The 15,618-nt window shown below is 41.0% G+C and overlaps 1 protein-coding gene across 2 annotated transcripts in view; it reads right to left on the bottom strand.

The window, feature by feature from the left end:
* Window positions 1-235: 235 nt before the first annotated feature.
* Window positions 236-15,618, bottom strand: part of LOC120918789 (BPI fold-containing family C protein-like) — a 332,741-nt gene continuing 317,358 nt past the window's right edge. For both annotated transcript variants that reach the window (XM_040330584.1, XM_040330585.1), the window contains 6 exons: window positions 14,200-14,367; window positions 11,620-11,690; window positions 6,037-6,079; window positions 2,039-2,102; window positions 1,861-1,937; window positions 236-440 (listed from right to left, as the gene is read on the bottom strand). In XM_040330584.1, the coding sequence (XP_040186518.1) occupies window positions 342-440; window positions 1,861-1,937; window positions 2,039-2,102; window positions 6,037-6,079; window positions 11,620-11,690; window positions 14,200-14,367 (522 nt within the window). In that variant the 3' untranslated portion in view covers window positions 236-341. The remainder of the gene's footprint in view (window positions 441-1,860; window positions 1,938-2,038; window positions 2,103-6,036; window positions 6,080-11,619; window positions 11,691-14,199; window positions 14,368-15,618) is intronic.

Below are 15,618 nucleotides of genomic sequence, written 5' to 3'. Positions count from 1 at the left end.
TTTAGGGAGGGGGATTTATTAATTAACACATTTATTGTATTTTTGCGCTGATTGAACCTCTTGCTATTTGTATATATCTATTTCAATTGTATGTTTTTTCTGTTTGTCTGCAGTTGTTGGAGTTCTACCCTAACTAATATTTCCTTTGCCAGTGCATTCACTCTAAACTTGCTTCTTTCATTGGAGGCTAACAGTATTATTATTATCTGCTGTTATACAAAGGATAAAAACAGCATTGGTGAAACAAAACTTTATTAAAATGATCTGGCGTTGTGACACATCTAAACCATTAACAGCCATGTAGCCTGTTGGACAACCATCTTGTTATTGTTCATAAATCTTCACAGCATGTGATGGTCTGGAGACTGGTGCTTGGGTAGAATGTCTAATAGTTTTCTCCATGGTATGTAGTACATGTCCATTGATGCCAATAAACATCCCTGAAAATGAAGTCACATTTATTGTAAGTTTATTTCTATAGCTAACAATCGCCTATACAAAATGCTATGCATTCATCTGCAGTGTGAGACCATCCATCCATGAGTGGATTCCAACACATTTGGCTAGAAAATCTTTACTGAGATTCCATAATCTGTCATGTAGGCATGTCTATCTTTATGCTTAAAGCCTCGTACACACGTATGGGTTTCCCGTCGGAAAAACTGCCATGAGAGCTTTTGGCTAGAAATCCCGGCCGTGTGTATGCTCCATCGCAGTTTTGCCGACAGGAAAACTGCCGAAAAAAAAAAAAAGAACCAGCTCTTTTTTTTTCCCTCCAGGATTCCTGGCGGTTTTTAAGCCGACAGTTTTCCTATGGGAAAAGACTGTGATGGAGCATACACACGGCCGGGTTTCCCAACCAAAGCTCTCATGGCAGTTTTCCTGTCGGGAAACCCGGCCGTGTGTAGGGTGAAAGACTGACCGAGCAGGTTCTCTGCTTTCCCCTTTGGTGGGCTCGGGGGAGCGCTAATCCACAGATCTTTTTTCACCTTAATGCATAGAATGCGTGAAGGTGAAAAAACTTTTACCTTTACAACCCCTTTAATGTCTGCTTGGGGCTACCCATGACATACCCATTTGGAGAAAGGGCAATGACCTACACTGGAGATTTCTGTGCTCCATGGCCCTATTTTCATATCAAGCTATCAAAAAAAAAAAAACAGAGGTTCTTCTCTGCTGTATCCATCAATTAAAAAGATACATTTCTGGATTTAGGTGGAACATGCAGCTTTATAAGGGTATGAACCAAAAGTAAAAAAAGTATAGTTCTAGGTCAAAAGGTGTCAGCGCTGTCTACTATTAGAAGGTTTCTCTTCTTGGTCCATTCAGTACTGATGACAGTCCTGACAAAAGAACAAAGAACTAAAGCCGCGTACACACGACCATTTTTCATGTAATGGAAAAAACCAAAGTTTTTCTCGACGTGATTCCTCTCATGCCCGCCTTGCATACACACAATCGTGAAAAAAAAATGCTCGAGCAAAGCGTGGTGATGTACAACACGTACGACGGCACTATAAAGGGGAAGTTCCATTCGAATGGCGCCACCCTTTGGGCTGATTATGCTAATTATAACTCATAACTTGCTTCTGTGCATGAGTGTTTTTTTCCCTGTCGTTAAAGCGTACACATGACTGTTTTTCACGACAAGAAAAACGAACGACGTGAAAAACGACGAGAAAAAATAAAGCCGGTTCTAAATTTTTAACGGGCATTATTCTCGTCGAGAAAAATGCTCTGGAGCATACACACGACCGTTTTTTAAAAATCGTATTTTTCTCGTCGTGAAAACCGGTCGTGTGTACGCGGCATAAGTAGGACAAGTATTTTTATAAATAATAATCAAATAAACAGCCTTACAGGGGTGATTTGTAGTGTGTAATCCTGCAGAGTTATGTTAGCCAGTGCTGGCATAGGAATGCCTCCATGTAATCCATCTGTGTGTGAAAAATGGAATATTAGATATATAGACTTTATTGGATTTAGGACAAAAGTATTTAGATGGAATAGAGAAATAAGAACAATATGGATGTCTTACTGTTTATTGCTAGAAGTGCAGATTCTCTTAAACTGTTTCCCAATAACTCTTCCAGTTCCGAAACCTGCACAATAAAATGAAATGCTTTAACTACTTGCCGTCGCCGCACCGTCATAATACGTCCACAAGGTGGCTCTCCTAGGCGAGATCACGTATTATGACGTCCTACCCTTTAGCCGCCACTAGGGGCGCACGCGCGCCGCCGGAGGCGCGCGCACGCGCCCCCCGCTCGCCCCCGACTCCCGTGCGTGTGCCCGGCGGGCGCGATCGCCGCCGGGCACACGCGATCGCTCGGTACAGAGCGGGGAACGGGAGCTGTGTGTGTAAACACACAGCTCTCGTTCCTGTCAGCAGGGGAAATGCTTTTCTTCGGTTCATACACTGTATGAACCGAGGATCAGTGTTTCCCCTAGTGAGGCCACCCCCCCCCCCCCACAGTAAGAACACACCCAGGCATACTTAACCCCTTCCCCGCCCCCTAGTGTTAACCCCTTCACTGCCAGTGGCATTTTTATAGTAATCTAATGCATTTTTATAGCACTGATCGCTATAAAAATGCCAATGGTCCCAAAAATGTGTCAAAAATGTCCGAAGTGTCCGCCATAATGTCGCAATACCAAAAAAAAAAATCGCTGATCGCCGCCATTACTAGTAAAAAAAATATTAATAAAAATGCCATAAAAATACCCCCTATTTTGTAAACGCTATAACTTTTGCGCAAACCAATCAATAAACGCTTATTGCGATTTTTTTTTACGAAAAATATGTAGAAGAATACGTATCGGCCTAAACTGAGGAAAAAAAATGTTTTTTTATATATTTTTGGGGGATATTTATTACAGCAAAAAGTAAAAAATATTCATTTTTTTCAAAATTGTCGTTCTATTTTTGTTTATAGCGCAAAAAATAAAAACCGCAGAGGTGATCAAATACCACCAAAAGAAAGCTCTATTTGTGGGAAAAAAAGGACGCCAATTTTGTTTGGGAGCCACGTCGCACGACCGCGCAATTGTCTGTTAAAGCGACGCAGTCCCGAATCGCAAAAAGTACTCTGGTCTTTGGGCAGCAATATGGTCCGGGGGGTAAGTGGTTAAAAGACCAGAAAACCATAATTCATCTATCATAGGAATTTGATAGAGATTTATAACAAGCACGCCCAAACTCAAACGTTAGGTACACTTTGAAAAATAGATAAATAAAAGTGGGGTTAAATAAGCATATAGCTTACCTGTACATTATTAAAGGGACTATGCTATAATGCCTCGTACACATGACCATTTTTCTCGGCAGGAAAAAAAACAACGGGATTCCTCTCAAGCCTGCCACGTTCAGGCCAAATACTGCCCGTCCAAAGCGTGGTGACGTACAACATGTACAATGGCACTATAAAGGGGAAGTTCCTTTCTGATGGCGCCACCCTTTAGGCTGCTTTTGCTGATCCTCGTGTCAGTAAAAGATTGGTGAGAAACGATTCGCGGTTTTCAGACTTCGTGTTTTTTAGCCCGTTACAGCGCGACTAATGTGCTATCTCCATTACGAACGCTAGTTTTACCAGAAAGAATGCTCCTGTCTCATACTTGATTCTGAGCATGCGCGTTTTTTTTCCCCTCGGAAAAGCCTACACACGGAAATGTGTCCAATAATTTGTGCTCAATCAGTGAAAAGTGATTCACAAAAAAAGGGGGCTTCAGCAAGGTGCTATATCTATCCTCACACAATGTGAGTTTGACTAACGTAGTGTTTTTATCTAATGTAGTGTTTTTATCTTTAACATATTAAAGCCGAGTTACACTAGGACAGCTTTGCGCTCTTTTCTTTTGTGTTTGAATTTTTCATTGTGGACTGGATATATGTTGACTGATTTCTTAAAAAAATTTCACTGGCATTGTTTGATATTTAATGTAATTTATGAATATATGACAATAAGTTTGTACACAATTTTTTTTTTTACATATGTGTATAGCATCTGCCTGCTGTTTTCTTTCATTATTCACTTATTCAGCGATTTGTTTATATATTTCCAGGCAGTTGTAGTTGGCTGTCTTATAATAAAGGCATAGAAAATAAATTAAATTTAACTTAAAAAAAGAATGAGTCATTACTCATTTTTTCTCCAAATACTGTATAACAATAACTGTACCTAAAGAGCATAAATATTGGGAAAAAAGAACAGACAAAAATAGATTGCAGTGTAGAGGTGGAAGACTGTTAGAAAACACCAAATCACACTCATAAGAAAATAAATGTTGGGGGAAAAGAAGTAAAAATAAATAAATAAATAAGACAGCATAGAGGTAGAAGAACACCCAATCACACCCATGGTAATAATAAGTGGCCTTCTTAGTTTGAGAAAAGTGAACATGTAGAGCTCCGTCCTCCCCATGCGTCTTTCATGGGGGTTTTCAGCAATGGCAGGGTTCCTCTGTCCTGAAGAAGCCATTTATTAACTGCACAATGCATAGAGCTCCTTCACACTTCTCATAATATATTTTAAACCTGGCAGGGTTCCTTGGTCCTGATGACTGGGCAATGTATAAAGCGCAATACTTCTTGTGGGGAATTTCAGTATAGGTCTTGAAGAATTGATTTTGACCACACAATACTGACTATACACACATCACATGCAGTAGAACAAAGCCTGTTGACATGGGTCCTTAATTATATTGTCACCTGTCAATTACAGCAATGATATGCTAGAAAATGAATTTTTTTTAGCCCATATTCATAATTACCTTGGTGGATGCAGCATCGAGCCTCTTCACTGAGAACCGAGCCACCGAACACCACCGATGGCTCGGTTCTCTCACCTCCCCAAGCGGAGTGTTGCTGCCTGTCAGTCAGCATCTCTCCTGCTCTGCTCCTCAATGCTCATTAGAGCGTTGAGCTGTGGAGGGGCAGGGAGCGGCAGTCTCCGCCTCTCAGCAGCTTGCCGAGAGGTTGAGACTGCCATCAGTCCAGGCACTGGGCAGATTTCGACTTCCGAAATCATATTTACCCTGTGTTCTACTCACCAGAACTAACTGCGCGTGGCTAACATCCCGTGCAGTTAGTTGGAGGTTTACCACATTTTGGAACCTTTCCAATTCTCTGGTATCTGTACATGAGGCTCAGTCCATTTTAGGGTACCCCCTTGTTTTGTGTCCCCTTCCTCACCGATTACCCATATGACAGTAAGCATATGCGTTTTAATCATTAGAATGTAATATATATATATATATATATATATGTATGTTTCTTGCCTGATTTTCATCTGAAATATCTCTCATTTCAGACAGTGAGACTCGTTCTCTTTTCTTATCTTTCTGAAACCTTAATCGTGTCCTGAAGAAGCCTCATGGCAAAACGCGTAGACGCACAAGGGCTCACTGTACAAACTGTATCATGTCATATGCTTTTTATTCTTGAATACTGTAATTATATTATGTACTTTTTTCATTAAACTATATTTTTAATTGTTTCTCCATTGTTCCATTGCCTTTAAAGTCTGACCATTGGTTACTGTAACAAGTAATCCTTTATGTTCTGCTTTCAATTTACAGATGTGGCATTGTGAGTGTGTCCTCCCCCTTCCCCTCACTTTTTTTCTCATATTACGAAAGTCAGGATGACGCGGTGCCTGGATTGATCCTGGTGACGGCAGCAGAGAGCGTGACTCTCCTGTAGTCCAAGGGAGGGGGCGAGCACCACACTCCACACCAGGGAGAAAGCCTTGCATTACTGTGTGGAGTTACAGACAGAAGAACAGGAAGTGAGGATTTCTCAGAAGAAATAAGGACATTTAAAAGCAAAATGGAAGGATGAGGTAAGTGAGGGAGGACTGCACTAAGGTAAAGGAAGCTATTTAGGGGGGGGGGGATTGTACCTTTACAACCCCTTTAAAGCCTTTGGCATCCCTGAGAACCCAATTAAGATATTCAGGGCTGCCTGAATGTTATTCTTTTCTGAACCAGAGGTTAATAGTGGTACAATGGTTTATAGACAAATTACTGTATACTTACATTAACATAACCAACTTCACTTTTGAACTCTGAGAACTGAAACCTTAATAAGAAGAAGAAGTAGAAATTACTGTCGTGATCTAAAAGTGAAATTAAATGTTTAACATGGAGTAAAAACTCTGGAGCACTAAGCACCATCCATTTATTTTTTTGTTTACAAACTTTTAGTGGAGAGTTTCAAAAAGCGGTACAGAGATAGTGGCATTTGAAAATCACATCAAAGCACATTTGTAAAGGAAATAACAAATAGTACAAAATTACGACAAACGTGGCACAATCTATAAAAATGTGCAATTAGTAAGACATGATAGCAGAAAATAGTGCTGATAATACAATTACTTCTTGAGAGGATGAAAAGACATCAACATTAAAGGGGTTGTAAAGGTTCGTCTTTTATTTTCTAAATTTCTATAGGAGGAGGTGCTGTTGGATCCATTAGTAGTGGTGTTGGCCACATCCCTGGTGTATAGGAAAAAGGAGAGATACCCCCCAGATGGGACTTTAAAGGCCAAACCACAGTATAGGTATAAAAAATATATGTTTTATTCGGACAAAGTGAACCTGTTGACATTGGCTCAGAACGCACATAGAGCACCTAAGTACATAAAAAGCATATTCCATATCCATATGGAATCACCAAAAAATATATTAAAGCGTGTGCCGAGTGGCAAAGAGAAAAAACATAACACAATACAATACACAACAAAGAACTGTAACATCAAATACACTCTCCAAATGGTAGATAATGCCCGACGCGTTTCTGGTTCTTATCAAACCATCATCAGGGGCTTCAGGAGTGGGTATTATGCAAGATTTGGCATTCGCTGATAAGGTAGGTGTAGGTCTCCCCAATGTTGTTCATGTGCATGGATTAAATCCTAGGACACAATTTCTGTGTTGGTCAAAGTAGACCTGGGAGGTTGTGAGGATCGCTCAAGGCGTGCCACACATTGGGGATAGCGCCTTGAGCGATCCTCACAACCTTCCAGGTCTACTTTGACCAACACAGAAATTGTGTCCTAGGATTTCCATGGACATCTGGATAACCACCTGTCTGTTGGACCTTACCCTAGCTCCATATATTCTTCTGGGAGTGTTCCATGTGAAGCTACCACTATTTACCTTCTCGTGCATTCAATCCATGCACATGAACAACATTGGGGAGACCTACACCTACCTTATCAGCGAATGCCAAATCTTGCATAATACCCACTCCTGAAGCCCCTGATGATGGTTTGATAAGAACCAGAAATACGTTGGGCATTATCTACCATTTGGAGAGTGTATTTGATGTTACAGTTCTTTGTTGTGTATTGTATTGTGTTATGTTTTTTTTCTCTTTGCCGATCGGCACACGCTTTAATATATTTTTTGGTGATTCCATATGGATATGGAATATGCTTTTTATGTTTTTATGTACTTAGGTGCTCTATGTGCGTTCTGAGCCAATGTCAACAGGTTCACTTTGTCCGAATAAAACATATATTTTTTATACCTATACTGTGGTTTGGCCTTTAAAGTCCCATCTGGGGGGGTATCTCTCTTTTTCTTATTTTCTAAATAGGTTCCTTTAAGCTAGTGCATTGTTGGTTCACCAACCTTTTCCTTCAATTTCCCTTCTTAATGTTTTTTTTCTTTGTTTGAATTTCTCACTTCCTGTTTCTCCTCAGTAAGCTTGCCCCCATCATCTGAGCGGTGGAAAGTCATTTAGAACAGCTTACTGAACACCTTACTGAGGAGGAACAAGAAGTGAGAAATTCAGACAAAGAAAAAAAACATTTAGAAGGGAATTTGAAGGAAAAGGTAAGGGAACCAACAATGCACTAGCTTAAAGGAACCTATTTAGAAAATAAAAAACAAACCTTTACAACCCCTTTAATATAGTGAGACACGTATTGTGCTAATCATCATCAAGACTAGATTCGAAAATATTGTAATTATCAAACCAAGGAGTGAATTTATGATTGTAATAAGGCATAAGGTGTGATAAAGTTTTTCTACTCTATTAATGGAATCAACTCTGAGTTTAACTTGGGAGAGTGGGACTTATGCCGCGTACACACGATCGTTTTTCATGACGAGAAAAATTCTATTTTTTAAATTGGTCATTAAAAACGATCGTGTGTAGGCTCCAGAGCATTTTTCTCGAAGTGAAGAATGGGCATTAAAAATTTAGAACATGCTCTAATTTTTCTCGTTGTTTTTCACATCGTGAAAAGCGGTCGCGTGTAGGCTTTGAGGAAGGGGAAAAAATGTGCATGCTAAGAAGCAAGTTATGAGACAGGAGCACTCGTTCTGGTAAAACTAGCGTTGGTAATGGAGATGGCACATTCGTAGTGCTGTAACAGACTGAAAAGCGCGAATTGTCTCTCACCAAACTTTTACTAGCACAAAATCAGCAAAAGCAGCCCAAAGGGTGGCGCCACTTGAATGGAACTTTCCCTTTATAGTGCCGTTGTACGTGTTGTACGTCACCGCGCTTTGCTAAAGCATTTTCTTTTCACGATCGTGTGTATGCAAGGCAGGCTTGACAAGAATGACGTCGAGAAAAATGTTGTTTTTTTCCATGACGTTAACAACGGTCGCGTGTACGTGGCATTAGGGTGTTCTCCAAAGCGTAGCAACTACCCAATGGATGACCACACTGATTGCGGAGTGGTAGCCTCTACAATGGGAGAAAAAAATAGGCAATGAGTTGGGGCAAGAGAAAACTAAACACATGGGATTTTGCATACAGATTTGTTCATATGGAGTAGGGTTTGATATAGTTTCAACCTTAAATTAAGATAAATAGTACTTATCTGCAGATAATGGAAAATTTCTCCATTTGGAATGTGATATTTGACCTGCAGAGATTGGAAGGGGTTTTCTACCAATTTATGTAGAGAAATTACATCTGAAGCCATCCACTAGGAAAATATGTAGAAATTCGTAAAGCCTGGGTGAAGGGCTGGGTCACCCAGAAAGGCTGCGAAAGGTCTGAGTGGATACTTGTATACTTGTGCTTATAACCTTGCCATAGAGACACCATCCATTGTATTTGAAGTGTTTTACAGCTATGCCTTCACAATGTACTATATCACAACTTTGCTAGCAAACTATTTATCTTACTAGCCATTGTTGCACTTAGTAAGATAAAAAAGAAAACATTACATTACTTTAAATAGTGATTTCTGAACGATTTTATCTTTCGATTTTATTTTATAGAAGGATCAGTAGTTCACAGCTCTGGTTGCGAGGATAGGAAAACTAGCCACAGAGGAACCAATCAACATTTGCTCTGCGGATTGCCCTTCCCTGTCCCCACCCTGCATGCCTCCAAATGACAAATGTCAGTACAAGTGACAGATCTATGCAGGGCTTTTTTTCAGGGGGAACTCAGTTCCACCACCTCTGGCTCAGAACCTTTGGTGTCTGCTCACCACAATCACATGTAAACACAGAAGTCTGGTTTCTGTGTTTACAAGTGACAGCTCTGCACTCTGTGTGTAGCCACCTGAACTCTGCATTCTGTATGTAATGCAATCCTGGTATTTAATGCCCCTTTAAGACCCTTCTACTGTTTGTGAAATCTGAACGGGGTTGTGGTTGAGTTCCTGCACCTGTTTTCTGAGAAAAAAAAGCTCTGGATCTATGTACCTATTGTAGAGGGAAACAAGCCGTTTGCCTGGGGCGGCGTCTGTACAAGGATAATGCATCACCGTGGTATAATCTGTTGGAGCCGGTGGTTGGCTCTCTTGTAATGGCAATAAGAGCGGCTTACTAGCCACTAGATTGCTAGAACAAGAATCGGGAGGGGATGTCCCACCCCCTCCTGATGCTTTCCGTTGCTCTCCTGGGCTCTCCTATTGTCCAGTGTCCGCCGGCTGTTTGTAACAGTAAACTAGAAGCGATGACATGACATCACTTCCGCTTTACTTGGAAATCATCGGAGATCATCGGCGTCGGCAGTAATTTCCCATAGAGATGACAAGATGACCACCACTCATCTCTGTGCCCTTGGAGGACCGGAGTGATGTCAATATGTCACTTCCGGTTCTTGGATCATGTAAACCTTTTTTTTTTTTCTTAAAGCAAAAGATTTTTTTTACTTTTAAGGGTAAAGGAGAGATTTGTTATTATAAGGGATGTTTACATTGAACGTCTCAGCAAGAACAATTATTCTAGCAATAGACTTCCTTTGTAACTCTAAATTTTAAAGCGTAGGCCTATGTTTTTTTTAAATATCGTTGTTTGGCATGCACAATTTTAAAGCAAGACATGTTAGGTGTCTATTTACTCGGCATAACATTATCTTTCATATTATACAAAAAACGTAGGTATATATGTATTTTAAATTCATTAAAGTGTATTTTTTCCCAAAAAATTGTGTTTGAAAAACCGCTGCCCAAAAACCGTGAGACATAAAGAATTGCAACAACCGCCATTTTATTCTCTAGGGTTTCTGCAAAAAAAAAATATGTAATATTTGAGGGTTCTAAGTAATTATCTAGCAAAAAATACAGATTTTTACTTGTAAACAACAAATGTCAGAAAAAGTCTGGTTCCTTAAAGCGGAAGTAAACCCCTCTATTTGATAGTTTAAAAAAAACAGTTAACATTCCCGGCATGCCGGAAATGCTAGATGTCACATTTGCTTGTGCCCTCAACCAAACTGTCAAACCATCCAATGGCTGGTTTCATAACTGATCACATGTGCAGCATCGTGGCAGTTGCAGATTAAACAGAGGCCAAGATGGCAGCTTCCTTGGCTGAAAACAATAGGAGGGTTTACTTCCACTTTAAGTGGTGCAACCACACGTAGACTTTAGAAAACGGAACCATGTCCCTTTAAACCACATCCGGCCATCACTATTAAACCACAACCATTTGGCTAAAGACCATATATGTTTCGGGTGCCACTTCAAGCAGTCATTCTGTAATTCTCTGGTAACTCACCAGTCCCAGCTCTATATATACACACATAGAGAAGGAAAGATGAAATACCACACTCTGAAGTAAAAAGCCCAGGTAAGAAAAGATGAAAGTGGCTTCAGCCCAACTCTTTCCAGGACACACCTCAACACTTTTCGCCCCACCCACTGGGATTAGTCATAGGGCCCACTACGAGTGCGGCATTCCCAGGGGCGGACTGACAACTCATGGGGCTTCCGGGCAATAGGAGATTATGGGGCCCCCGGGCAATAGGAGATTATAGGGCCCCCGGACAATAGGAGATTATGGGGCCCCCAGGCAATACATTGTGGGGCCACACAGTATACACACACACACATACAGTATGCATACACAGTATACACACAGACACACAGTATACACAAACAGTATACATACACACAGAATACACACACTAAAAAGGTACTGGAGAGGCGGGGCAGCTATAATCTTGAGATTTTTTTTAAAAAACACAGATTTTTACATACTGTTCCTGGTTTTACTCAGGCTGGCAACCCTGATGGGGGCCCCCTAGTGGCATGGGTAGTGCTTGAGTGCCCGAATGGTCAGTCCTCCCCTGGGCATTCCATCCTTCCACAACCATTTGGCTGTAAGATTGACTTCAATTTATAAGGAATCATTTATTTTTACCTATCCAAAGCGAAAGAAACCACCAGTTTTAGGTCAACGACTTGCAGCGAGGTTGCAATGAGCGTTGCTTTCTGCAAGAAAAAATAAGTGTCAGCAGGTTGTACAAGGCTTTGTGTCAGTTGCACCCTTTTGTTAGAAAACTGTTAACATAAAAGTGCAAAAAAACTGTCTAGTTTGGAGAAATTATAATTTTTTGATCATTCCCCCTGACTTTAAATACTCAAACAGGACTTTTAAAAAAAAATATTTTTACATTTCACTGAATAACAGGACGTGCCTAAATTGTCATGACAATGCCACCAGATATTTTTAGGAAAGCTGCAGATTACAAGTTGATAAAAAAGACAATTAACATTACACTAACATGCCGAATCTAATACAAGATTTTTGTCAATTTAGTAATTGAGTTAAAAGGTATTTTAAAACCTAGAGAGAAAATTACTGCTGGGGGGCAGTGATAGGGCGGACTTTAAAGGCAAGACGGGAACAAGGGATTTTAGAAAAAAAATATATATTTATTACAAAAAATACAATATGATACATAAAAACCATATAGAGTATGCAATAGGTTTGAAAATATCCTCTCGTCAAAAACCTTTTAAAACCTATCACTCTTATTTAAATGGGGGTGTCCCCCCCCCCGTGTCTTGTTTAGTGCTAATTAGTTCAGTCCTATCTAGACCCTTGCTTATCGATTGCACCATCAATGCACACTGAGATGCAGAATAATATTATTTTATTAAAACAGCCAGCAGGAGCAAGTCCTGTTTTGACATGTTTTGCCAACCTCCATCGGTCTCCCACCCAAACTTGATGTTTTGTGCTAGGCACATCGCTTTCTCAAAGAATAACAAAGCCAATACCCATACACCTTTATCTAGAAACATTAACTGATACCAAATGATCATTAATGCTGTCATTATTTAAACATATATTTCATTCTAATGTGAAATTCCAGGGCTTTTTTTCAGAAGGAATGTGAAGGAACGCAGTTCCGGCACCTCCCAAACTGAATGTATGTAATGGAAAGAGGTGCTGGGGTGTGCTGGAGAGTCTATTGATGCTAGCTGCTGGGGAATATATTGTTGCTGGAGGGGATCTATTTTTGCAAAGGAAGGGTGTTTATTGTTGCTGAGGAGTTCTTCTGGTGCTTGTGTGGGATCTATAGTTGCTGGGGGGGGGGTCAGTCGTTTCTAGGAGGTATGTACTGTTGAGGGAGGGGTCTTTGTTGCTGGCTTCTGGATGGTCTATTGATGCTGGCTACTGAAGAATCTATTGTTGCTTGAGGGAATCTATTGTTGCAGGGGGCTCAATTGTTGCTCGGAGGAGGGTAGGGGCGGAGTCATGCATGGCTTGGAAGGGAGGAGTTCCTGCACCTATTCTCAGAGAAAAAAAGACCTGTGCAATTCAATACCGGCCCATACCTGCTCTAAATAAAGGGATCATACAGGTGCACCCACAAGTCGGGACTTCATTAAAGGTTTCCCAACCTCTGATGAAGCCCCACCACCTGGTGGGCGTAACGCGTAGCAGCGCTTGACATCATCACACCATCCAGAAAAAAACAGCCAGCTATGTGAACACTCTAGGCCAGGGGTCTCCAAACTGCAGCCCGTGGGCCAAAAATGGCCCTTTGCTTGCCTTTATCCTTCCACTGACACCAAAGACAAGGCACTATTTCTCCCAGTGACAGCAGAGTTGTGGCACCATTCCTCCCACTAACAACAGTGATGGGGCACGGTCGTGTGTACGCTTTAACGAGGGGGGGGGAAACGTGCATGCTCAGAAGCAAGTTATAAGACGGGGAAATTATCAAAAGCAGCCCAAAGGGTGGCGCCATTCGAATGGAACTTCCCCTTTATAGTGCCGTCGTACGTGTTGTACGTCACCACACTTTGCTCGAGCATTTTTTTTCACGAACGTGTGTATGCAAGACAGGCTTGAGAGGAATCAAGACAAATCACGTTGAGAATAACAACCTTTTTTTTTTCATGACATGATTAAAGGTCGTGTGTACGCGGCATCAGATTCAGTTGCTAAATAGTCAATCAACCAAACCACAGGGGACACTGACTGCAATGGATTCAAAGAAAGCACAGATGCCCATAATACACACAGGAGCAAGTGCTCATCCTACTAAAATATATCCAAAGGCAAAGGGTTAAAAACACATTATTTGTTTATATTCATCACCACCTATGTCTCATTAGGGAAGCTTCCCTTCGATTACTGTCCTGTGGATACCACTCCCAAAGGGTAAAATGAACTTTATTGTTTAGCACAAGCACAGACACTCCACCCAAGATTCATGTTTCGCCCCCAAATAAAGACGTATTATTGCTCTATGATTAGGCCCCAGTAGAGGGCAAACATGTTAGTGGGAGGATCCTGGAAGGATTGTCTGTGCTTTTTCGGAATAATAAAGTTGACTTTACTCTTTGGAAGATGTGTGTGGCTCCAGGTCTTTGGTGACTTATATGTGGAAGGAATAGATCCGGAGTAGTGAGCACCTGCGAGCTGGAGCTGAGCTTTGAAGAATTCTTAGAAGCGGCTTCATCTTTTGTAACAGAGAGGACTTACCACATTGGTAGAATAGATTTTCCTTGTGATAGAATAAGGAAGGACAACTAAGCCTTCGATATGTCCTTCCATTTCCATAGACAGCTGGGATGTCAGGTGTATGACTGGAGGCTTTGTGGCTCTTATGGTAATCATCATAGCCTCTGAGACAGGGTAATAGTCTTTTATCTGTAAAAAAAAAAAAAAGTATAGATATCTTTCATGAAATTAAAAGTGCTTAATTATCGGGACAGTGAAATTCAGTGGCACCAGCAGCCACATACTGGTATTTTTCGGTGCAGAAAGACTGGTTATTAATGCAGAGGAGCTTGGCTTAGAAGAGCAGAGTATTGAAACAAGAGGTTAAGTTTACATTAGGTAAAGAAAGTGATAGATTTGAAGTTACAGGAAGTTTTAGTGTAAGGGTTAGTGTTCCAGATAATATTAATGTGAAGGTTACAGGGGGGGAGATTAGGCAGTGGCGCCCATCCACATGGGGCACAGGGGCGCCACCCCAATCAATGCGCCCGACCCCTAATCTACATGCAGGGCACCAGGAGTATGGATTCCAATGGGGTTTTGTTTTTTTAGAAGCACATGATTAGAGCCTAAGGCTCTAATTGGCTTCAAAAAAGGGTGGGCGCAGGGCGAAGAGACTGTGGCAGAGGTTCACCTTCCAGCAGGACAACGATCCTTAACATACAGCCAGAGCTACAATGGAATTGTTTAGATCAGGGGTCTCAAACTGCCGGCCCCCCAGCTGTTGCAAAACTATAAGTCCCATCATGCCTCTGCCTGTGGGAGTCATGCTTGTAACGGTCAGCCGTGCGATGCCTCATGGGACTTGTAGTTTTGAAACCGCTGGAGGACAGTCAGTTTGAGACCCCTGGTTTAGATCAAAGCATATTATTGTGTTAGAATGGCCCAGTCACAGTCCAGACCTAAATCCAATTGAGAATCTGTAGCAAGACTTGAAAATTGCTGCTCACAGACACTCTCCATCCAATCTGACAGAGCTATTTTGCAAAGAAGAATGGGCAAAAATGTCCCTCTCTAGATGTGCAAAGCTGGTAGAGACATCCCAAAAAGACTTGCAGCTGTAATTGCAGTGAAAGGGGGTTCTACAAAGTATTGACTCCGGGGGGGGGCTGAATACAAATGTACCCCCCACACTTTTCTCATATTTATTTGTGAAAAAATGTGAAAACCATTTATCAGTTTTGATATGACGCTACTCTTATATCAAGACATCTGTATATCAAGTCAAAATGTATTAAAAAATGTTGCTTGTCTTGCAAAATGCTCTCAAACTAAGTTACTCTCAAACCAAGGTTTTACTGTATCCCAACTCTCAGAGCCTGGTGATGAAGCACTTTACTTTATAATAATATCAATAGCCAGTAAAACGTTAATTACTAAATGAACAGCAGTTATGGATGT

This window comes from Rana temporaria, chromosome 12 (genome assembly GCF_905171775.1).
Source record: "Rana temporaria chromosome 12, aRanTem1.1, whole genome shotgun sequence".
Taxonomy (NCBI): domain Eukaryota; kingdom Metazoa; phylum Chordata; class Amphibia; order Anura; family Ranidae; genus Rana; species Rana temporaria.
Note: the sequence above shows the minus strand (reverse complement) of the source record. Positions and strands in the feature narration are given on the sequence as shown.